This window comes from Corythoichthys intestinalis, chromosome 17 (assembly GCF_030265065.1).
Source record: "Corythoichthys intestinalis isolate RoL2023-P3 chromosome 17, ASM3026506v1, whole genome shotgun sequence".
Classification (NCBI taxonomy): domain Eukaryota; kingdom Metazoa; phylum Chordata; class Actinopteri; order Syngnathiformes; family Syngnathidae; genus Corythoichthys; species Corythoichthys intestinalis.
The window spans coordinates 14,396,985-14,420,544 of NC_080411.1; the positions used below are offsets into that span (position 1 = coordinate 14,396,985).

Genomic DNA, 23,560 nt, shown 5'->3' on the forward strand with positions numbered 1-23,560 from the left:
TTGGCATTGACGGCCACAGAGATAAACTCATTCCAGTTCACAACACATCATTCAAAATTTTCCACTATAATAAAGTCTACATTAACTCATTTGCTGCCATTGGTGGCATGAGACATCCAATTTTGTTCTCTTTGGACACTCCTGCTCAAAGTGTGTGGGAAACCTGGAAAAACGATCATAAAGAATCCCGAAGCGTTTTTCTGGCACAACTGTCAATCCGCTCAATTTACTTCCTCTTTGAACCTTGCAGGTGGCAACTCTTCACAAAGCAGCTCGCCCAGCTCCAGCGCACCAAACTCCCCTGCAGGCTCCACCCAGATCCGGCCCAGCACCCTGCACGGCCTGGGCCCCAAGCTGCCGTGCCAGCGGCTTCGTCAGGGCCGTCGTAAGTCCGCCGGGAGCATTCCGCTCTCCCCTTTGGCCCGGACGCCCTCCCCCACGCCGCAGCCTACTTCCCCTCAGCGCTCACCTTCCCCTCTTCTCGGCGGACACTCGGTGACCATTTCCAAAAGCGCGCAGGCCTTCCCAAGCAAAATCCACTCCCCGCCCACCATCATCCGTCACATGGTGCGGCCCAAAAGCGCCGAGCCGCCGCGTTCCCCGCTCCTGAAACGAGTGCAGTCCGAAGAGACGCTGTCGCCCTCCTACGCCGCCGACAAGAAGCACCTGTGCGCTCGAAAGCAAAGCCTGGAGGTGACTCAGGAGGAGGCGCAGGATCAAGAAGACGGGGACGTCGGCGCTCCGGCGGGGGACGTTCCCCGCGTTCGGCCTGTCGAACAAGGCTGCCTGAAGAGGCCGGCGTGCCGCAGGGAGCGTCAGGAATCTCTGGAGGAGCCGGAAAGGCGTGAATCCGATCCGTCAGCCGGTAACGACTTCTTACCCCGGACTCAAAGCAAATCCGAAACGACGGGCGTGGCCCTCAAAGATGTCCTGTACAAAAAACTGGGTCGCGTGTCGGACGCTGTTAGCGATTTGGCCGCTAGCGACGGAGAGCGGTTACTCCACTCCAAACTGGAGAGGTCGGAGCTTAAAGCGGACTTCACAAGGAAGCGGCTGTCCTTCGAAGAGCGGGAAGACTTTGTTTGTCGGCTCTCCCCGGCCAAGCACGATAACCTTCATTTCGGCGCCACCCGCTCCAAAAGCCTCCAGCTAGATGAGCACATGAAGTCCGGACTGGAAAGTTCCGCGGCCCCGAAGATGTTCTCCGGCCGGGGGGAGAGCGCCGTGGAGAAGCTGCAGCTCATTTCCTTAGGCGAGTGTCCTCTGCGGAAGACGTCCTCGGACTACAAACTGGAAGTACGCCACGTGTCTCCTCTCAAGCCTCTGGAGGGCACCCTTGACATCGGCTTACTGTCGGGACCCCGAGTCTCCAAAACGGACACCTGCTTATCCAAAATGGCAGAGAACAAATTTTCAAGCCCCCCTCTTTGGCTCCAGAATGCCGCGGAACGACAGCTGAAAACTCCGGACAAACCCAAAAGCCCTCTAGCGTGCCACCCGAGTCCGGACCCCGTCGCCTCCCTGAATGTATTCCCCAAGGAACACTTGCTCGCTGAGAAAACCAAAAGCAGACACGACGCCGACGTCTCCAAGCAAGAAGGTCGAACCTGCGTGAAGGTGACCGCATCCCGTCATTTCTCTTACGGGAAGACGCCCTCCATCCGGGAGGTCAGCAATGAAGACCAGGACGAAGAAGCGGAGCAGCCAAAAGTTGACGCCGAAATTTTCCCGGCACCATCTTACGCCCGTTCTGCAGGAAGTTTGGATCTGGACAAAGAGGGTATTAGTCAGGGACTCTGTGTTTCACCTGAGTCAAACAAAACCACCGACTGCTCCGCCTCTAAGCAGGTCCTGGGCGGCTCTCAAACTGCATCAGTGTTAAACTCTGCCGACGCCAAGAAAGATCAACCGGCGTCGGACCACCTGAAGACTAAAGGAACTTTAGAAAACTCGCTAAAAGCGGCAGAACTCGGCCCCTCGAAGAAGCTTGAAAACACTTTAGCGCTTAAGTTCAGCCCCGAGCGCACTCGAATCCCCGATCCCCAATTGCGAGAAGCGCCATCCACCACTCACGTAGCCATCGACTCCAAATGCGGAAACCCCGCGTTTCCCTCAGCTGAGGTATTGACGCAACAAAAATGTCCTGTAGCGCTCGTCAAGGAAAGCACAGACTCAAAATCTAAACTAAAGCCGTCCTTGGCGCCACCCAAGCATAAAGACCCTTCGCCCAAAAAGCAGCCAGTTAAGGAACACCACGATCCCAAGTCAAAAAGCGCCAACCAGGCCGGAACGAAGGCGAGCGGCAGCTGCGACTCCTCGGAACCCCCCGATAAATCTCTTCCCTGTGATAAGACGCCGCCCCCCGAAAAGGGCGCCAAGAAAAAACCCACCCGCCGAGAAGCACCTAGCGAGACTCGCGCGCGGGCCAAGACTGACTCTAAGCGGCGCGTGTGACTCCGTCGCAAAAAAAAATGAGACATTTCCGCCTTTTCATCAATGTGGTAACAGGACCGGAGAAGCTGTTACGCCAGAGCTCGGCCAATCGGGAGAAGCCTTGCTGATGAGGTGCCATAAAAACATTGCACTGGTTTGTTGTTTTAACGCAGTACGAATTGTCCTCACATTCCTTTCTGTGCGATTTGGATCAGAAAACGTAGCAGTAACGCGGAAAAAAAAATGACCTCGGATTTCGAGGATGTTAAAAGAATCTGGAAAATTCGATGGGTGGCGCCTCCTTTGGAGAGATCCGATTGGTTGAGAAGGATCTGGGTCTGTCTGTGTAGCAAAGTTTGATGGTCATTTAACAGAACATTGATGGTGTATTTGTTCTCAGTGTTTTTTGACCTACAACGACCGTTAAAGAGTCCAAAATGGCGTCCCGATGGGATTCGAGGATGTCACAGGTATGTTCACGTGATTGGTTAACTGCCATTGACGGTGTTAGATGTCCAATCTGTTTGAAGTGTCTACTAGCGATAAACTGGTGGGAGGTTGCATCTTGTCCAGAGGAAGAGCAAAATTTTGACTTCAATGGCTGCCATTTGACAGGGCTGGACGTCAATTGGGAGGGATGGTTAATTTGCTGCCACCCTCCCAGTTCAAAATGGATTGGACGTCTACTCGCGACAAACTAATCGGTGTGGAGGTGCATCTGAGTCAGGGGAAGAATTTTATTTATTAACTTATTGGCTGTCATTGACAGAGCTAGACATCCAATCTATTTGAAGTGGGAGGGATGGCAGTGAATGAACAAATTTTCATTCGCTTCCAACCTCCCATTTCAAAATGGTCCATTAGCGATAAACATTCCTACTTCCTAATGGATTGGATGTCTACTAGTGTTCAACTTGGCCTGAGGAAGAGCAAAATTTTTTACTTCATTGGCTGCCATTGACGACAAAAGATGTCCAATTCATTTGAAGTGGGAGGAATGGCAGTGAAAGAACACATTTTTCATTCACTGCCACCACCTACTTAGAAATGGATCGGACATCTACAAGTGTTAAACTAGGCCAAAGGAAGAGTTCAATTTTGACATCATTGGCTGCCATTGACGTCTATAAATGTCCAATCCATTTGAAGTGGGAGGGATGACAGCAAATGAACAAATTTTCAATCACTGTCATCCTCCTACTTCAAAATGGATTGGACGTCTACTAACATTCAATTAGGCCTGAGGAAGAGCAACATTTTGACTTCATTGGCTGTCATTGACGACTAAAGATGTCCAATCCATTTTATGTGGGAGGGATAAATCCTCCTACTTCAAAATGGATTGGACGTCCTCTAGCGTTCAACTAGGTCAGAGGAAGAGCAAATTTTTTACATCATTGGCTGCCATTGACGACTAAAGATGTCCAATCCATTTGAAGTGGGAGGGATGGCAGCAAATGAACAAATTTTCATTCGCTGACACCCTCCTACTTCAAAATGGATTGGACGTCTACTAACATTCAATTAGGCCTGAGGAAGAGCAACATTTTTACTTCATTGGTTGCTGTTGACGTCGATAGATGTTCAATCCAACTGAAGTGGGAGGGATGGCAGCAAATGTACAAATTTTCAGTTGCTGCCACCCTCCTACATCCAAATGGATTGGATGTCTACTAGCGTTCAACTAGGCCTGAGGAAGAGCAACATTTTGACTTCATTGGCTGCCATTGACGTCGATAGATGTCCAATCCAACTGAAGTGAGAGGGATGACAGTGAATGAAAACATTTTCATTCACTTTCATCCTCCTACTTCAAAATGGATTGGACGTCTACTAGCGTTAAACTAGGTCTGAGTAATAGCAAAATTTTGACCCTACTGGGTGCCGTTGACGTCTATAGATGTCCAATCCATTTAAAGTGGGAGGGGTGGTTCACTTGCTGCCACATTCCTACTTCTAATTGGATTAGATATCTACTAATGTTCATTTAGGCCTGAGGAACAGCAAAATTTTGACTTCATTGGCTGCCATTGACGTCTATAGATGTCCAATCCACCTGAAGTGGGAGGGATGACAGCGAAAGAACACATTTTCATTCGCTGCCACCTGATTACTTCAAAATGGATTGGATGTCTACTAGTGTTAAATTAGGCCAAAGGAAGAGCAAAATTTTGACTTCATTGGCTGCCGTTGACGTCTATAGATGTCCAATGTATTGAAGTGGGAGGGATGGTTCACTTGCCACAGTCCTACTTCCAAATGGATTGGACGTCTACTAGCGTTCAACTAGGCCTGAGGAATAGCAAAATTTTGTCTTCATTGGCTGCCATTGACGTCTACAGATGTCCAATCCATTTGAAGTGGGAGGGATGGCAGCGAAAGAACAAATTTTCATTCGCTGCCACCCTCCTACTTCAAAATGGATTGGATGTCTACTAGTGTTAAATTAGGCCAAAGGAAGAGTAATTGGATGCCATTAATGTCTCCAGATGTCCAATCCATTTGAAGTGGGAGGGATGCTTGCCACCCTCAACAACCTTCAAAATGGATTGGATGTCTACTACATATAAAGTGGTGGAAGAGGACGAACATTTTTACTTCATTGGCTGCCACTGACAGCACTAGATGTCGCTAAACACAACAGAATGATAATCAAACGTCTTTTATCGTCATTGGCATTGAAAGACTAAAAAAAAAAATCGTCACATGACCTGGCGATGCCCGGGATGGGAGCGAATGAACGTTCATTTGCTGCCACCGTCCCACTTCAAATTGATTGGACATCTAGCGCTGTCAATGGCGTCAAATGAAGCAAAAATTTTGTTCTTCCTCGTTCACCAATTTATCGTTAGTAGACATCCAATCCTTTTCGAAGTTGGAGATTGGACGTCTACTAGCCATAAACTCATTAATAGCAAGGTGCATCTTGGCCAGAGGAAGAGATAAGTTCGACTTAACCGGCAGCCATTGACGTCAATAGATGTCCAATCCATTTTGAAGTGGATTGGACATCTACTAGCAATGAATTGGTAAAAGAGGAAGAACACTATTTTTCTTCATTGGCTGCCATTGACAGCGCTAGCTACTAGCGCTATACACAAAAGAAAGATGGCGCCCAGCCATGCTACCTTAGCGCATTAGCAAAGTTTAGCTTCACGCTACTCACGCATTTTGAGGCCTTTTTAAATGGAAATAAAAGTAAAACAAATCAAGCTTTTTGGCTTTTTATCTTAGAAATTTAAAAAAGCACCTTAAATACTCACAGCTTAGGCGTAGCGACAAAAAAGAAAAATGACGACGCCAGTCCCGAATGGAGTCCAGTCGAAAGCACATTTGTTTACCCGCCTTCACCGCTGTATATTTTTGTATAGTACTCATTTGCCAAAATATTTGTGTCAGTGGGGAGGAAAAGTCATGTTCAAGTGGTCCGCCCGTCTCGACTGTGTCGTCGTCATTTCCACTGTGCAAACGATAGCGTTCGCGTCCCACTTGCTTTTGTTTTTTGGGTCTTTTAGAAGATGTGCAATAAAAAGTTGTGTTATTGAGTTTTTGTATTTTGCCCGAGGAAAAATGCTCTATGGATGTCATAGATGTTGTATATTAAAAAGCAGATATTTATATACTTATAATGTTGCGTCATAATGAGAATAAATATGAATCAGATGACGTTTTGGCCTTGTTTTTTTTTTCCTCAACAGTGGTTTGACTGGTGACCAGCAGGTGGCAGTGTTAATCCACTAAAAAAAGGCTTCATATACAATGGGAGGTTCAAACCTCGTGCAAGTAAGATTCACTTTTGGCTGACATTGGGGGCGCTAGATGTCCAATCCATTTTGACTGGGCGGGGTGGCAGCCCCAGTCAAATTGGCTCTCAATGTCCCACAGTACTGCTGGACGATATACGTATGTCGCCAAAACAAATCTAAAAGTTACCATCGACATTTTACATTAGACCTGTTCCTGCAATGCATATTTTGGCCAGCAGATAGCGCCAAATTATCTCTGATCTGCGACATTGAGCCAAGCAAATCCGGGCCGCAGTACTGTGATCCCTCGCTACTTCGCGCTTTAACCCTTTAAGCCTCCAACATGAAGCAATTGTCAGCGAATCCCAAAATTTAAAAAATAAGGTCTAATGATACTTTATATTTGTTAAAAAAAGAAAAATCAAAATGAATATGTGTAATAAGCACTCTGCTATCTATAATTAACCCCTTATAGCCTAATGTATCACATTTGATACACTTAGAATTTCATTATTTTGAGTATAATTTAGAAATTAATTTCATGTATTTTTTAATTGTTTTAATTTTTTATTTTATTTTTTTAAATATATATATATATTTTTTAATGATGGATGCAAGTCAACACGTGCATCTTCAGGTTCCACGAGAGGAAAAAAATCTGGATTTAGCTGCTCCGCGCCCTGAGACCATTGCAGTTTTTTTTTTTTCCAATTAAATACAGTATTTTATATCGAAATATAAACATATACAAATCATTGTTTTATCTAATTTCAATCGTAATTATTACATTTGCAGTGCTAAAAAACAATTTCTAAAAATATACATACAGCGCTGGCCAAAACTTGGCTCCCCTGATATTCTGTCATATAATGATCAATTTCTGCCAGACAATGATTTCAATTACAAATGCTTTGGTAGTAATACCTTCATTTATTTTGCTTGCAATGGCAAAATGGAAAAAGAGAGTGGATAAGAGAATGGAGAAAAAAATATAAGTTTTAATATAATATAAATAATATAATATAAATATAATATAAATAATCATAATTATATAATAATTATTAATATCATTTTACACAAAAAGTATTGGCACCCTTTGAAAAATCATGTGATGCTTCTCTAATTTATGTAATTAACAGCACCGGTTACTTACCTGTGGCACATATCAGGCGCTGGCAATAACTAAATCACATGTGCAGCCAGTTAAAATGGATTAAAGTTGACTCAACCTGTGTCCTTGTGTTTACCACATGGAGCATGGAGAAAAGAAGGCCAAAGAACTGTCTGAGGACTTGAGAAGCAAAATTATGAGGAAGCATCGGCAATCTCAAGGCTACAAGCCCATCTCCAAAGACCTGAATGTTCCTGAGTCTACCGTGCGCAGTGTCATTAATAAGTGTAAAGCCCATGGCACTGTGGCTAACCTTCCTAGATGCGGTCAAAAAAGAAAAATTGACGAGATTTTCATGAAAGTTTGTGCGGCTGGTGGATAAAGAACCTCGACTAACATCCAAAGAAGTTCAAGCTGTCCTGCAGTCCGAGGGTACAACAGTGTCAACCCGTACCATCCGTCGGTGTCTGAATTAAAATGGACATTATGGTAGGATACCCAGGAAGACTCCACTTCTGACCCAGAGACATAAAAAAGCCAGGCTGGAGTTTGTCAAAACTTACCTGAGAGCGCCAAAAACGTTTTGGAAGAATGTTCTCTGGTCAGATGAGACAAAAGTAGAGCTTTTTGGGAAAAGGCATCAACAAAGAGTTCACAGGGAAAAAACGAGGCCTTCAAAGAAAAGAACACGGTCCCCACAGTCAAACATGACTGAGGTTCCCTTATGTTTTGGGGTTGCTTTGCTGCCTCTGGCACTGGACTGCTTGACCATGTGCATGGCATTATGAAGTCTGAAGACCACCAACAAGTTTTGCAGCATAATGTAGGGCCCAGTGTGAGAAAGTCATGGGTCCTCCAGCAGGACAATCATCCAAAACTCACTTCAAAAAGCACTAGAAAATGGTTTGAGAGAAAGCACTGGAGACTTCTAAAGTGGCCAGCAATGTGTCCAGACCTGAATTACATAGAACACCTGCGGAGAGATGAAGATATTACTACCAAAGGATTTGTAATTGCACTCATTTTTTTGGGAGAATTTGAGCTTTAACTGACAGAATTGCAGGGGTGCCAATACTTTTGGCCAGCACTGTAAGTTTAAAAAAAATTAAACAATTTTTTAGATTATGTACTTTGGGGGAAAAAAAACATTCCAATGTTGTGTCAATCTGATTACAGGTAGTCCCAGCGTTATGAACGAGTTTTTTCCTGCGCAGGCAACGTAAAGTGAATTTCCGTGCAAGTCTGAATTAATCCCTTAAATACCCCAAAATAACTATCCAAAAAGTCCAAAAATATTGTATTTTGTTTGATGGAGGATCCACTGCCTTCTGGTGGCAGCGTTGGGTCTAGCTGGACTGTTGTCGCCTTATGACTGAGGAGCAGACTCAACTAACATGGGTAAAGGACAGGTGTGCTCTGGTTGGCCCACATAAGGCCGTAAGTTGTTTCAGCTAATATGTTTGTGTATGCATATGTAATTAAGTTTGCAGCTATGTGTGAGCGATTTACTAGGAGCATTAAAGATAACGGACTTTTGTCAGGCAAATTAGGCGAATTTAATCTACTAAATTTACATAATGATCAGACTGGATGGACATTTGAACGCCATTTGTTTTGTGTCAAGTTTTTTATTGTTAAAATGCATGTCGTTTTGAACATAAGTGTATATATGAGTGTTCCAGCTGTAGAAATTGTCAAAAGTGAAGGAAGTCGAAAGCTTCAAAAAGCACAATTGCTTTGTTTGCTGTCTGTAAAGCTGAACAATTTCACGTTTAATGAGGACAGAAGAAGTTATGTTAATAAAGTGAATTAGAAAATAAGAAAAAAAGGCCGGAGACAAAATGGCGGCCGGGACTACGTCATAACCCAAGAACTACCTGTATCTACAAAACGATAGCAGCAGAAAAGAAGCCATTTTTCATCAAAATAGAAGGGCTTGTTGACCCATTAAATGATTGTTAATACCATAAAAATAATAGCAGCACAAAAGAATGACATAATTTTTCTACAAATTTGCGTCTGATGGGAGGGCCAACTTTACGAAGGTTTTGAGTAACTGCCGATTCATTTGGAGAGATTCCTGGGTCACTTCCAGCCCTGTAACCTAAAATTAACAGGAAGTGACTCATACTTGCCCCAAAATCAACAGGAAGTGACCCAGAAATGCCCCAAAAGTGACCCCCAAAAAAATCAACAGCAAATAACCTGAAAAGCCCTAAAATTAACTCATTGTCTGCCATTGACCCCCATAGATGTCCAACTCCTACTTGTGATAAACTCACATCAAAAAAGATGAAAATACTGTGCCCTCCATAATTAGCGCCCCTGAAAAAGATGTGTTTTTTTATAGGGCTGTCAAAATTATCACGTTAACAGGCGTTAATTTTTTAAATTAATCACGTTAAAATATTTGACGCAATTAACGCAGATGCCCCGCTCAGACAGATTTAAATGACGGTACAGTGAAACACTCATTCGTTAATTGTTTTTTTGGAGTTTTGCTGCCCTCTCCTGGCGCTTGGGTGCGACTGATTTTATAGGCTTCAGCACCCATGAGCATTGTGTAAGTAATTATTGACATCAACAATGGCGGGCTACTAGTTTATTGATTGAAAATTTTACAAATTGTATTAAAACGAAAACATTAAGAAGGGTTTTAATATAAAATTTCTATAACTTGTACTAACGTTTTTCTTTTAAGACCTACAAGTCTTTCTATCCATGGATCGCTTTAACAGAATGTTAATGCCATCTTGTTGATTTATTGTTATAATAAACAAATACAGTCCTTATGTACCGTATGTTGAATGTCTATATCCATCTTGTGTCTTATCTTTCCATTCCAACAATAATTTACAGAAAAATATGGCATATTTTATAGATGGTTTGAATTGCGATTAATTGCGATTAGTTACGATTAATTAGTTTTTTAGTTTCTAATTTTTTTTTTTTTTTCAAATACTATGGGACCTTAATGGAAAAAAGAGAAAAATCCAACCTTCAATACAAGTGGAAGCGAAACAGCCCCACAGCATCACTGACCCACCCCCATACTTCACAGTGGGTATGAGGTGCTTTTCAGCATGCGCATCTTTCGTGACACGCCAGACCCACTTAGAGTGTTTGTTGCCAAAAAGCTCAATCTTGCTCTCACACAAAAATACACACAGTCCCAGGCTTCAACTGGGACGAGTGTATTTTTGTCACTTCCAAAGGCCCTGGGAACCTTGTTAGGGTGCATGGCATCATGAATGCTTTGAATTACCAGGACATTTTAAATCAAAATCTGTTGCCCTCTGCCCAAAAGCTGAAGATGGGTCGTCACTGGGTCTTTCAGCAAGGCAATGACCCTAAACATATGGCCAAATCTACACATACATGTTTCACCAGACACAAAATCAAGCTCCTCCCATGGCCATCTCAATCCCCAGACATTGTTTTGTTGGCAAAAGGGGGTTGTACAAAGTATTAACACCAGGGGTGCTCATAATTGTGACGCACATTATTTGATGTCAAATAATTTTTCTTAATGTGGGATTTTTTTTCCCCACTGAATGAATGCACTTGTATTGAAGGTTGGATTTTTCTCTTTTTTTCCATTAAGGTCCCATATTATTTGAATTTTTTTTAAAAAACTTTGAAGCTAAAAAACACATCTTTTTCAGGGGTGTCAATAATTATGGAGGGCACTGTAGCTTGATTTTCTGTTTGAATGATTTCCTAACCCTTGTATCCCCATATTGTGCGATCGTGAACCTTGTCTCACAAATCGTATTGTATCGTGAGCTACCTAGACGTTCCCACCATTTAATGAAGGTGCGATTTTTACGGCAATTCGCCTTATAGTGCAGAAAATACTGTGATTAAAAATCTATGTCGGTATTGTGGTATAAAATGGCCCATATGGAGTTTTTTTCTCCCATATTGCACAGTGTTACACACCAACGCAAATGTACTAACCTGTGACCGAAGTACTACGTGCCCCTCCCCCCGGCAAAGGTTGAAGCTCATCCAGCGGCTGCGAGTTTTGCAACATGAGATTAGCGAGCGCCAGCGTTGGCCCGGCCCCAAGTCACACAGTGTTCTACTCAAAAGCGCCAACATTCCAGGCCGTCCACTCCGTTCTAACGACGTCTTGGTTTTCCTGCCACTCTCACAACAACAGTAGCAGTAGCGAGTCCAACGAGAAAATGTTGTCCCTGGAATTTGAGGAACAGGCCTCGGGTTCTACTTCAGGGAAAATTGCATCTTACAGATACTACGTCGGTGTCAAATTCATTTTTATAGCGGTCTGCATCGTAGTTATGGTTTCCTTCGGAGGGCCATTATATACAATTCGTTATATATGTTAAAGTATAACATGAAGAATTTGGGTGAGGGGAATTTAAAACATAATTTTAATATTTTTTGTTGTTTTTTTCCCCACTTTTTACAGAGGTGTATTGCTGCCGCCCCCCCCAAAAAAAGTCCAGCATCACGTTTTTCCATGATAATTATCATGTTTCGACATGATAGTACCAGGTTTTTACATCATTATCATGTTTATACATGATAATTATCTCGTTATTACATGATAATTAACAGGTTTTTACATGTTATTACATTTTTACATCGTTATGTTTTTACATGATAATTAGCTCGCTTTTACCTAATTATTCCGTTTTTATGTCATCATTTTTACATGATCGTGTCTCGTTTTTAGTTATCCCGTTTTTACGTTATCATTTTCACATGATAGTATCTCATTTTTACACAATTATCATGTTTTTACATGATAGCATAATTTTTTATCACGCTTTAGCACAATAGTACCTCGTTTTTACATAATTATCACACTTTTACATGATGGTATCTTGTTTTTGCATAATTATCACATTTTCCATGATAATTGTCACGTTTTTTCACATTTTTACGTGATAACTATCACAATTTTACATAATAAGTATCACGATTTCACATGGTAATTGTCACGTTTTTACATGATAGCATCACGCTGTTACATGATACATTTTTAGATGATAAAAGCGGCATGGAAAATATCACATTTTTACATAAGTATCATGTTTTTACATAATTACCACGTTTTACTATCGTCACATTTTTACATGTTTAACGTTTTTACATGATACTATCATGTTTTTACATGATAATTATGATTTTACATATTTATCGCGATTTTTAAAAAATACTATCCTGATTTTTACATGTTATCACTGTTATCATATTTTTACATAATTATCATGTTTTCACATGATTGTCCCCTTTTTACATGACACTCAAGTTTTTACATGATAATTATCGAAATTTTAAGTATCACGATTTGAAATGTACTATCACGATTTTACGTTATCACGTTTTTACATAAGTGTCATGTTTTTTTATATAATCACGTTTTTACATAATTTTCACATTTTTACATCATAATGTTTTGACACGATAGTATCACGTTTTTACATGATTGCGTCACGTTTTTACATAATTATCACATTTTCACACGATGGCATCACGTTTTCACATACTATCACGTTTTTACATGTTAGCATCACGCTTTTATAAAATGATTACATTTTTACATGATAGCATCACACTTTTACATGATAATTTTCACATTTTTACATGATGCTATCATGTTTTCACACGATAAGTATCATGATTTTACGTGATATATATATCCCAATGTACTATCATGATTTTTACATGTTATTACGATTTTACATGTTATCACATTTTTACATAATTATCAGATTTTCACATAATTGTCCCGTTTTTACATAATTGTCAGGTTTTTATGTGATAACTATCACAATTTTACATAATAAGTATCACGATTTCACATGGTAATTGTCACATTTTTACATGTTATAATGATTTTACGTGACACTATTAAGTTTTTACATGATAATTATCACGATTTCAAATGATACTGTCACGATTCTACATGTTATCACGTTTTTATAACTATTTGGTAAAAACGTAACACTTGCCTTTTTCAGGCATCAGGGAGTTAATACGACATTTAATAAGCGATTTTGAGCAGATCGTGTAGAATTTTGGCGGGGACGACGTGTGCCCAAAAAGCTGCAGATTGTGTAAGAGCTGGCAGGAGCGAGCGGCGACAAATCAGCTTTTGGTGGAAGATTAGCGTTAAGAAGCGGATTGAAGCCGTCCATCCCACATCTTTGCCATCAAACGACTGCACGGCTTCTCTTTCCCCTCTCACTTAACCACAAACTGGCGGCCTGGGGAGCCAGATATGGCCCGCCAGGTCATTTTGTGTGGCCCGCAAAAGAAAATCGCGTGCGTCGATGTTTTGTTTTTCTCGAAAATAAAGTTTCGATAACATATCTGATTTCCCTTAAAGAGGACTACAAAAATCTGATTTTTTTTTTTCGCTTTTAAAAAAGTTTTCAAAATTATATATAAAATACTGAAGAAATACGAGTATTTTTTAAGGTAAAAATTGCAAAAGTACTGTTTTTTCCCCCCCCATTATTAATATTCTTCCTTCTGCTTTCTTCCTTCTTTCTTATTTAAAAATACAACAATTTTTTTTTTTTATGAGAAAAAAAGGACTTTTCATTTCCTTTTTTTTAAAAAAATAAAATAAAAAAAATACACTAAATAAAAATAATAATAAATAAATTAAAAATTGCTGTTTTGCCCCTTTTTGTTTTATGTAAAAAAGTAGCAAAGTAAAATAGTAAAAAATCAAAATGAATATTCTAATATTCTATTCTATAAAAATGGAATATTCACTGCTTTTTCATTTCCTTGTTCATTTGATTTAAAATGTGTAAATTAACCCGTTGTATGGCATTCCTTGGTTGCCGTTCATGGCGCTAGACGTCCAATCCATTTAGACTGGGAGGGTTTGCAGCAATTGAATGACGAAAAATGCATTTTAATTTGAATAATTTGACCAAAAAGTCACTTGCCCCATAGCGGTTTGATTAAAAAAGCAACAACAAAAAAAAAGGCTGTAGAGGGTTAAATCAAAGGTCGTTAACAGTAACGCAGTGTTGTTTTCGTCAACGATGACGAAAATATTTCTCGCCAACAATGCAGGCCCCCTATTTATCGGCCCCGTGTCCCGTCAATACATTATGAAGTCTATGCACAGTATTAGCATAGCATTCACGTTAGCGGTGAGCGTCTTCTTAAACTCTCGGACAACTTGTTTTTTTTTTTAATTATAGTTCGTGGCGTCCAGGTGGGTATAATTAATTGAAAATAACGTACTGTTTTCCTGCTGAGAGCATATTATCACAAAGTTAGCACTGTCCTTGTAGATAGACCCTACAATATGTGCTCTTCTGTCAATGTTCATCCGAAATCGTTGGAAACCTTGACTTATTTTTGGAGTGAAACTAAAAAAATGAAATTTCAGGCGGTTTTTAGCAAACGTCGACTAAAACGAAAACTAGATGAATTTTCTCACAAAAACTAGACGATGACAAACGCATTTTGAGATGACTCTATGACTAAGACCAATAAGTATTATCGTCCAAAAAACAAAGACGAAAATTAAAAGGGCTGCAAAAAACAACACCCTCTCGGTTACAAAACGAAACTAAAATGATTACATAACAAAAAACTAATTTGTACAACGACCAATCAGTGAAGCAACTGGAAGAGTAACTGCTGAAATAATTGGCACAGACAACGAACTTTGAACTTTATTCACGTCACAAGGGAGGCATGAGTGTGAACAAAATGCAACAAGTGCAATTAGGATAATTTACAATTCGTTTTTATATACAAATAATAGCTTTTCCACAGTGTTTTGGCTTTAAATTGTACACCTTTTAAGTTGTGAATTTACAGTCCCTGACAAAAGTCTTAAAAAAAGTCGCTTATCCATTTTGTAGAAACAATTGCTAATAACCTGACTTTAAATTATTCAATTGGTTTCAGAAATGGCTCATATGAAAGCTAAGACCCGCCCAAATGATGTTGAATGTACAAAAATATATTTGTTTCACTGAAAAAAGATTTATCATTTAATGGAGACATAAAGGTCCAATTTTGGCAAGACAAAAATTGTCTCGCCTACAGAAAGTAGTGTGAAAATTGAACAAAAAATGTAGTTCAAATACAAAAATATGTTACATAACATAACCAAATTAAGAAGTCGTGCTGTGAGATCCAAATTTAATATTTTGGATGACTTCCATGGGGTTGAAGGACTGCATCCATGCGGTTCAGCAAGGATTCATACAATTTATTGATGAAGCCATCAGGAACGTCAAAGAAAGCAGTCTTGTATGCCTCCCAGAGTTCATTAACATTCTTGGGTTTCGTCTTCCATGCTTCCTCTTTCATCATACCCCAGACATGCTCATTATGTTCATGTCTGGTGACTGGGCTGGCCAGTCCTTGGAGGATGTTGATCTTCTTTGTCTTGAGGAACTTTGAGGTAGAGATTGAAGTATGCGATGGAGCACCATTCTGCTGCAGAATTTGTCCCTTTTTATGGTTTGGAATGTAAGAGGCAGCTAAGATTTGTTGATGTTTCAGACTATTTATGTTGCCTTTCACCCTGCAGATCTCTCGCATACCCCCATACTGGATGTAACCCCAGACCATGATTTTGCCACCACCAAACTTCACTGTTTTCTGAGTGAATCTCGGATCCATGCGGGCTCCAGTAGGTCTCCTGCAATATTTACGGCGTCTGTGGTGTAATTCAGTGGAAGATTCATCTGAAAAATCCACCTTTTGCCACTTTTCCAGCGTTCATTCTTTTGACAGGCTGTGTACCTTGGCAAATGCCACACGGTTTTTTAATTGTCTGCACCCTGAGAGATCTGCAGTCTGAAATATCAACAAATCTTAGCTGCCTCTTACATTCCTAACCATAAAAAGGGAAAAATTCTGCAGCTCCATCGCATACTTCAATCTCTACCTCAAAGTTCCTCAAGGCAAAGAAGATCAAGATCCTCCAGGACTGGCCAGCTCAGTCACCAGACATGAACATCATTGAGCATGTCGGGGGTAGGATGGAAGAGGAAGCATGGAAGACGAAACCCAAGAATGTTGATGAACTCTGGGATGCATGAAGACTGTTTTCTTTGATGTTCCTGATGACTTCATCAATAAATTGATTAATTTTGGATCTCACAGCACCACTACTTAATTCGCTTATGTTATGCAACATATTTTTGTATTTGAAGTACATTTTTTGTTCAATTTTCACACTACTTTCCCTAGGCGACAAAACTTTTGTCTTGCCAAAATTGGACCTTTCTGTCTTTATTAAATGATAAATCGTTTTTTCAGTGAAACAAATACACTCACTGGCCACTTTATTAGGTACACCATGCTAGTAACGGGTTGGACCCCCTTTTGCCTTCACAACTGCCTCAATTCTTTGTGGCATAGATTCAACAAGGTGCTGGAAGCATTCCTCAGAGAGTTTGGTCCATATTGACATGTTGGCGTCACACAGTTGGTGCAGATTTGTCGGCTGCACATCCATGATGCGAATCTCCCGTTCCACCACATCCCAAAGATGCTCTATTGGATTGAGATCTGATGACTGTGGAGGCCATTTGAGTACAGTGAACTCATTGTCATGTTCAAGAAACCAGTCTGAGATGATTCCAGCTTTATGACATGGCGCATTATCCTGCTGAAAGTAGCCATCAGAAGTTGGGTACATTGTGGTCATAAAGGGATGGACATGGTCAGCAACAATACTCAGGTAGGCTGTGGCGTTCCAACGATGCTCAATTGGTACCAAGGGGCCCAAAGAGTGCCAAGAAAATATTCCCCACACCATTACACCACCACCACCAGCCTGAACCGTTGATGCAAGGCAGGATGGATCCATGCTTTCATGTTGTTGACACCAAATTCTGACCCTACCATCCGAATGTCGCAGCAGAAATCGAGACTCATCAGACCAGGCAACGTTTTTCCAATCTTCTATTGTCCAATTTCGATGAGCTTGTGCAAATTGTAGCCTCAGTTTCCTGTTCTTAGCTGAAAGGAGTGGCACCCGGCGTGGTCTACTGCTACTGTAGCCCATCTGCCTCAAAGTTCGACGTACTGTGCGTTCAGAGATGCTCTTCTGCCTACCTTGGTTGTAACAGGTGGTTATTTGAGTCACTGTTGCCTTTCTATCAGCTCGAACCAGTCTGGCCATTCTCCTCTGACCTCTGGCATCAACAAGGCATTTCCGCCCACAGAACTGCCGCTCACTGGATATTTTTTCTTTTTCGGACCATTCTCTGTCAACTCTAGAGATGGTTGTGCGTGAAAATCCCAGTAGATCAGCAGTTTCTGAAATACTCAGACCAGCCCTACTGGCACCAACAACCATGCCACGTTCAAAGTCACCCAAATCACCTTTCTTCCCCATACTGATGCTACGTTTGAACTGCAGGAGATTGTCTTGAACCATTTCTACATGCCTAAATGCACTGAGTTGCCGCCATGTGATTGGCTGATTAGAAATTGTTTACGAGCAGTTGGACAGGTGTACCTAATAAAGTGGCGGGTGAGTGTATTTTTCTTGTACATTCAACATCATATGGGAGGGTCTTAGCTTTCATATGAGCCATTTCTGAGACTAATTGAATAGTTAAAAGTCAGGTTTTTAGCAATTATTTCTACAAAATGGATAAGACACAAGACTTTTGTCAGGGACTGTACTTATTGCCATTTTATCGGGGGGGTCCTAGCTGCACTTGTGCCTAGAGCACCTAGTCTCTCTGCTCTGCGTCATGAGGGGTCCTGTCATGTAACAAGAAATGGGGGCCCCTTTAAAGCATTCGTTCAGCTTCAATCAAGGTGGACGTCTCTCGCTTGCCATTCAGCCGTTCACTCGATTCAAGCTCCTCAAAGCTGACAAACGAGAGGCCCCTTCGCCATCAACAGCCCCTTTCGCACTTCCTCGTGCTGGTCACTGTACATTGTTTTGTTGTGGGGGGGCTTCAAAGGGAAGACGGAGGCCGGCCGGGGGGCACCGGGACGAGGCCCAATCACGTGAAGTAGGTCACGCCGAGTAAGAGCGCACCTCCTTCATTTGACCCATTTCCCTCCTTTTGTCTGCAATGCCAGCAACACAACCGATTCCATCATCAGTACTTCCAATCGTTGTTTTCGTCGATGAACGTTTTTTTTCATGAGCAAAAAAATTGTCCTGGAAGACTAAAGCACAATGAGATGAATACCAATTTTCGTCTAACAGGACGGAAATTTCGACACGGTTTCTGTCGCGTGTTCACAATGCGTTACATTTTCATATTGTATGTGTAGCGTGTCAGCCTGCATCATAGCCAAGAGTGTAGGTTTGCATAGGGTCTTTTACGCACACTCATACAACCCCGACAGATTCATGTCGACAACATGCCGCCTCTTCGCCCTCCTTCAAAGAGGAGGGATATTAGAAGTTTTTTTTTCGGCCAGCAGCAGCCACTGTCAGTAATGTAAAAAGATGGCAATGTAGGTGGAGGAAACACCACTAATTTTGCTGCTGAATGGCCGACCAGCATCAGTGTTAGCATAACATTAAACTATGTGAAATTGCTGACCTGCAAACAGTGTTGGGAGCAGGGGTCGCGTTAACCGAATATTTTCCATCGTTGACCGTTTTTTTAAAACGGTGACGGAAAAAACTGAAGTCCATCCGTCATTTTGACAGGTTGCAATTCACACCCCAGACCACAGGGTGGCGAGTGAGCATATTAATTAGCTATTGTCTCTCTTGATGCATAACGTCGTTGGCCTTACTCGGAAAAATGTCAAGGCAACTGAGTGTTTGCCTGGCACGGCCAGACTGTTCTCCCTGTATTTTTCAAACACTGAGAGAAAAGTCTGGGACACAGCCTCTCGAGTAGGTACAAAATCAGTCGACAAATCAGATTTGTTTATTTGCGTGACGTGTTCTTCACGAGCAACGTCACTCTTGCGCGCCGAAAGTCGTCTCTACATCAACACGGATGGCGACGGGAGAGCCGAGAATATGTTCCAATCCACGGTAAATTCAGTTTTAAATGAGCTAAAACACATCGACACGAGTCATTGACAACAGTCTGTCTCGTGCTAGCCATGTTGAATAAACTCAGTTCTCCTTGTATGTTTACTTCCGCGCGCAAGTCCCTCGTCCTGCCCCGTCCCTTTGCTAACGGCACGTCTGCCCGTCGCTGATTGGCGCACTCCGCTGTCTGTTTGCCTCTTGTTAAGCTTGTTCGGACGGAATATTAAGTAAAAATGAATGAAAACAAAATACTATTGAATATGTCATTATTATCATTTTAAAAATGTAATTGACGGGTAAAAATAGATTATGACCGGATTTTTATGACACTGTCAGTCAAAATGACAGACAACGAAAAAGTCTAGCGCAACCTCTGGTTGGGAGTAACGGCGTTACGTAACGGCGTTATTTTTTCAGTAACGGGGTAATCTAACTAATTACTTTTTCCGCCGTTACAACGCCGTCACCGTTCCTGACGGTCAAAAGCGGTGCGTTACTTACTCTGAATAAATTGAAGAAACAACCAGCCGTGTCGAGGCAACTCTCTGCTCTGTTGATTTGTCATCCAAGACTTGGGGTGCGTTCAGGTTCGAGAATAGCGCACGTACTTCTGACTCCAAGCTGTTTGTCCCTGCTCATTCAATTAGACAATGCTTTCCAAAGTTTGGTAACGTTTCTGTGTTTGCTACACCTCATGCTAGCCTCGTTCCCATCTCCCACTGTCAGCCAGCAATAATTCTGCTTCCATCTTGAGGACAGCAGACGCTTTGAAGGTGACGTGAATTGTCGGGAAACGAACTACCTGAATGCAGCCCCTCGAGAGATGCGATGGAAGTGATTGTGATTGGCTGAGGGTTAGAGTCATGTGTCGTGGAAAGCCAATCAGAGCCGGTGATTTCATAAGCAAACCGGAACAGCGCGTGCGGCAAACACACAAGCAAAACAGATGCACAGGGTCGGGATGGCAGAGCATTCAGAAGAAAAATTGTCCTTTAAGAGGTGGAGATATAGACACTATTTCAATTTTGTCGAAATTAAAGGAAATAACCTGCATGTAATGTGTAATTTATGTCCCGGGGCAAAGCTTTTGTCGACATCTGCGGTAAGCAATTCAAATCTGCTGAAGCACCTAACAAGTTAACTACCTGTCTTTTCTTCTCTATTTCACTGACTCGAATACTGCTCAGAAAATTTCAAATTCTTTGACATACAACAAGTTCTTTTTAAAGTCACGGAATTAGTTACTTTCCCTGGTAACTAGTTACTTTTACTATAGAGTAATTCAGTTACCTACTCAGTTACTTTTTGGAAGTAGTGAGTAATGTAACTAATTACTTTTTTTTAAAGTAACGTGCCCAACACTGCCTGCAAAACTGCTGCGGTCAGGCTAGCCGTCCCTCATTTGGATCATTGTTTGCATTACAGTAATGCAACGCGGTGGCTTCAGAGTGCCAGTCCCTGTATTTTTTTTTTTTTAAAAAGGGAGGAGCTATCCAAGAATGGGTCCACTTCAGGGGAACACTGACATGAACATGAACTGACGTGAAAAAAAAAATCTGTGAAATGAAATCGCACATCAGAATTTCATGTGAGTACTAAGGCAAGGCAAATTTATATATATATTGTCGCACAATTCAACACAAGTCAATTCAAAGTGCTTTACATCACATGAAGATCATAAAAATCACATTAAATCAGTGGAACGTAAAAACAAAGACAATCGAAACAGGAAATAAAATTATACTTAAAAATCGCATTTAATCACGAATAGAATAAGAAAAAAAAATTTAAGAATACTACTACTACTAATAATAATTGAAATCAGCAATGGAGATAAAGCACAAGAGGAATAGAAAGCAAATAGATTGAAATATATAGATAGTTATGGATATGCTGTGCTAAACAAGAACGTTTTTAGCCCTGATTTAAAGGAGCTAACAGTTTGAGCATACTTCAGACCTTCAGGTAACCTGTTCCAGAGGTGAGGAGCATAATAACTAAATGCTACCTCACCCTGCTTGGTTCTTATTCTTGGAACATACAGGAGACCGGTTCCAGATGACCTTAGGGGTCTAGGTATTTCATAGGAATCTAACAAATCAAGCATGTATTTTGGTCCAAGGCCATTAAGTGTTTTGTAGACAAGCAGTAGTATTTTATAGTCTATCCTTTGACTCACTGGAAGCCACTGTAACCAGTGGCGGATTTGGCAATGCTGGGACCTAAGGCGAACATATCCAGGGGCCCTCTTCATGGGTCAGGGGTTAAAAAGGTGAGAAGGGTGTGGAGGAAATATGTTCCGGTACACTAGGGCTGTCCTAAACGACAAATTTTCTCCTGATTAATCAGCCAACTAGTTTTTAGTCGATTAGTCGTCTAATCTAATAATTTTCTTTCTTTCTTTCTTTATTTTTTTTACTAATTTAGCAATGAAATTTTTGTTGACGCTTATTAATTCACAAAACCATTTTGGAACACTTAAATTCTTTATTAAATGTAAATAACAATAATTAATCACAAATAAACAATGAGGTTAATTGCTGATAGCATTTCCTAGTGCAAAAGAATGGAAAGTCAACGGATTCAGAACACTGACTTTGCCTTTCCAACATTGTTCAAAACAATTCTTAAAAAAAAATTCTAGCATTATTATTATAGTATACTACTATATATAATAGTAGTATAATTATTCATTGCCAATCATATTTGTCATAAAGAGTGTCATTTGAAAGCTATTCTTAGTGTAGAATCTCTATTCTGTAGTATTTACTCAACATATTATAATATTAATTCTGAAGTATGTGGGATTAACTCCAGAAATTGTTATTTATATGACGAACATGACGTGCTTTTATTTTGAAATGTTCACCGGAAGTACGTTCGCTAAACCGCCTACTGAAAGCTTTACACTCTGTAAAAAAACATTCGTCGTCATTGCTTGTGGTGTCACTAATAGATTTAATTTATTTATTTTTGTTAGCAAATGCTGTTAACCAGCTGTTGAGTGTTATTGTATGACTGTTTGGAACTGTACTGCATTGTTTTGCCACAGGGTGTGCTGTCGTGTATTTTATGTTCGGTGTGAAGAAGAAGAAAGTTAGGCCTGTTCTCAACTTCTCCCTCACTGCACTTAGGGCTCTCATGGAGACTACGTTTGCTCAAATTGCGAGTTTAGTGGCGTGAAAAACGCAGGCTAAGTGAAGCTGACGAACAGCTAAGCGATGCTAAACGGAGCTAAGTAAAGCTAAATGGCGCTAAATGAAGCTAACTCAGTCCGTCGTCGTGGAACAGTCCATTGTAGTGCGTGTGTGTGGCTGAGTGATAATATAAATGCAGCATTCAAATGGCTTTCTTTTTTGTTTTGTTAGGTATGCTGACATAATTATACATGACGAATAGTTGGGGGTGCTGCTGGCTCCGATGGCCCAAGCCCTTGCTCGTTGGGGCAAGGGCAGCTGGTTGGGGGCCCCCCACTGGTTGGAGGCCTAAGGCAATCGCCTACTTCACCTGAATAGTAGATCCGCCTACGACTGTAACGATTTCAAAACCGGTGTAATGTCGTCCAGTTTCCTTCTATTTGTGAGGACTCTGGCTGCAGCATTCTGTACTAGCTGCAGCTTCCTGTTTTTTTAATTTTTTTTTATCAAGACCTGTAAATATACCGTTGCAATAGTCCAATCAGCTGAAAATGAATGCATGCATAAGTTTTTCCATGTCTTGTTGAGTCAGAAGCCCCATAATTCTGGCTATATTTTTTAGGTGGTAATAAGCAGATTTGGTGACGAACTTTAGATAGCTATCAAATTTTAGGTCTGAGTCAATGATTACGCCAAGATTTCTGACTTGATTTGTAGCTGTAAGTGACATTGTGCTAAGGTGCCTGCTTATCTTTGACCTTTCCTTTTTTGGCCCGAAAATGATCACTTCTGTCTTCTCCACATTTAACTGGAGAAAGTTCTGGCACATCCATTCATTGATTTGATGAATGCATTTACTCAAACCCGAAATGCCCCAAATCAACAGGAAGTGACACCAACCCCCATTCCCCCATATCAACGGCAAGGGACCCAATATGTCCAGGAAGTGAACCCGAAATGCCTCCAAATCAACAGGAAGTGACTGCAAAATCCCCCCATATCAACAGGAAATTTGCCAAAAACATACCCATTCATTTCTAATGGGCAAAATTTCCCATTCATTTTCAATGGCCCGATTTGCCATTCACTTTAAAAGCAAAAAATCCTCCCTTCACTCCTATTTATTTTCAACCCATGTCACCCAATATCA

The 23,560-nt window shown here is 41.1% G+C and overlaps 1 protein-coding gene across 4 annotated transcripts in view; it reads left to right on the forward strand.

Annotated features, from left to right (window-relative positions):
- Window positions 1-6,115, forward strand: part of mast4 (microtubule associated serine/threonine kinase family member 4) — a 136,611-nt gene extending 130,496 nt beyond the window's left edge. For all 4 annotated transcript variants that reach the window (XM_057819964.1, XM_057819965.1, XM_057819966.1 and 1 more), the window contains one exon: window positions 251-6,115. In XM_057819964.1, coding sequence (XP_057675947.1) covers window positions 251-2,454 — 2,204 coding nt within the window. In that variant the 3' untranslated portion in view covers window positions 2,455-6,115. The remainder of the gene's footprint in view (window positions 1-250) is intronic.
- Window positions 6,116-23,560: the final 17,445 nt, after the last annotated feature.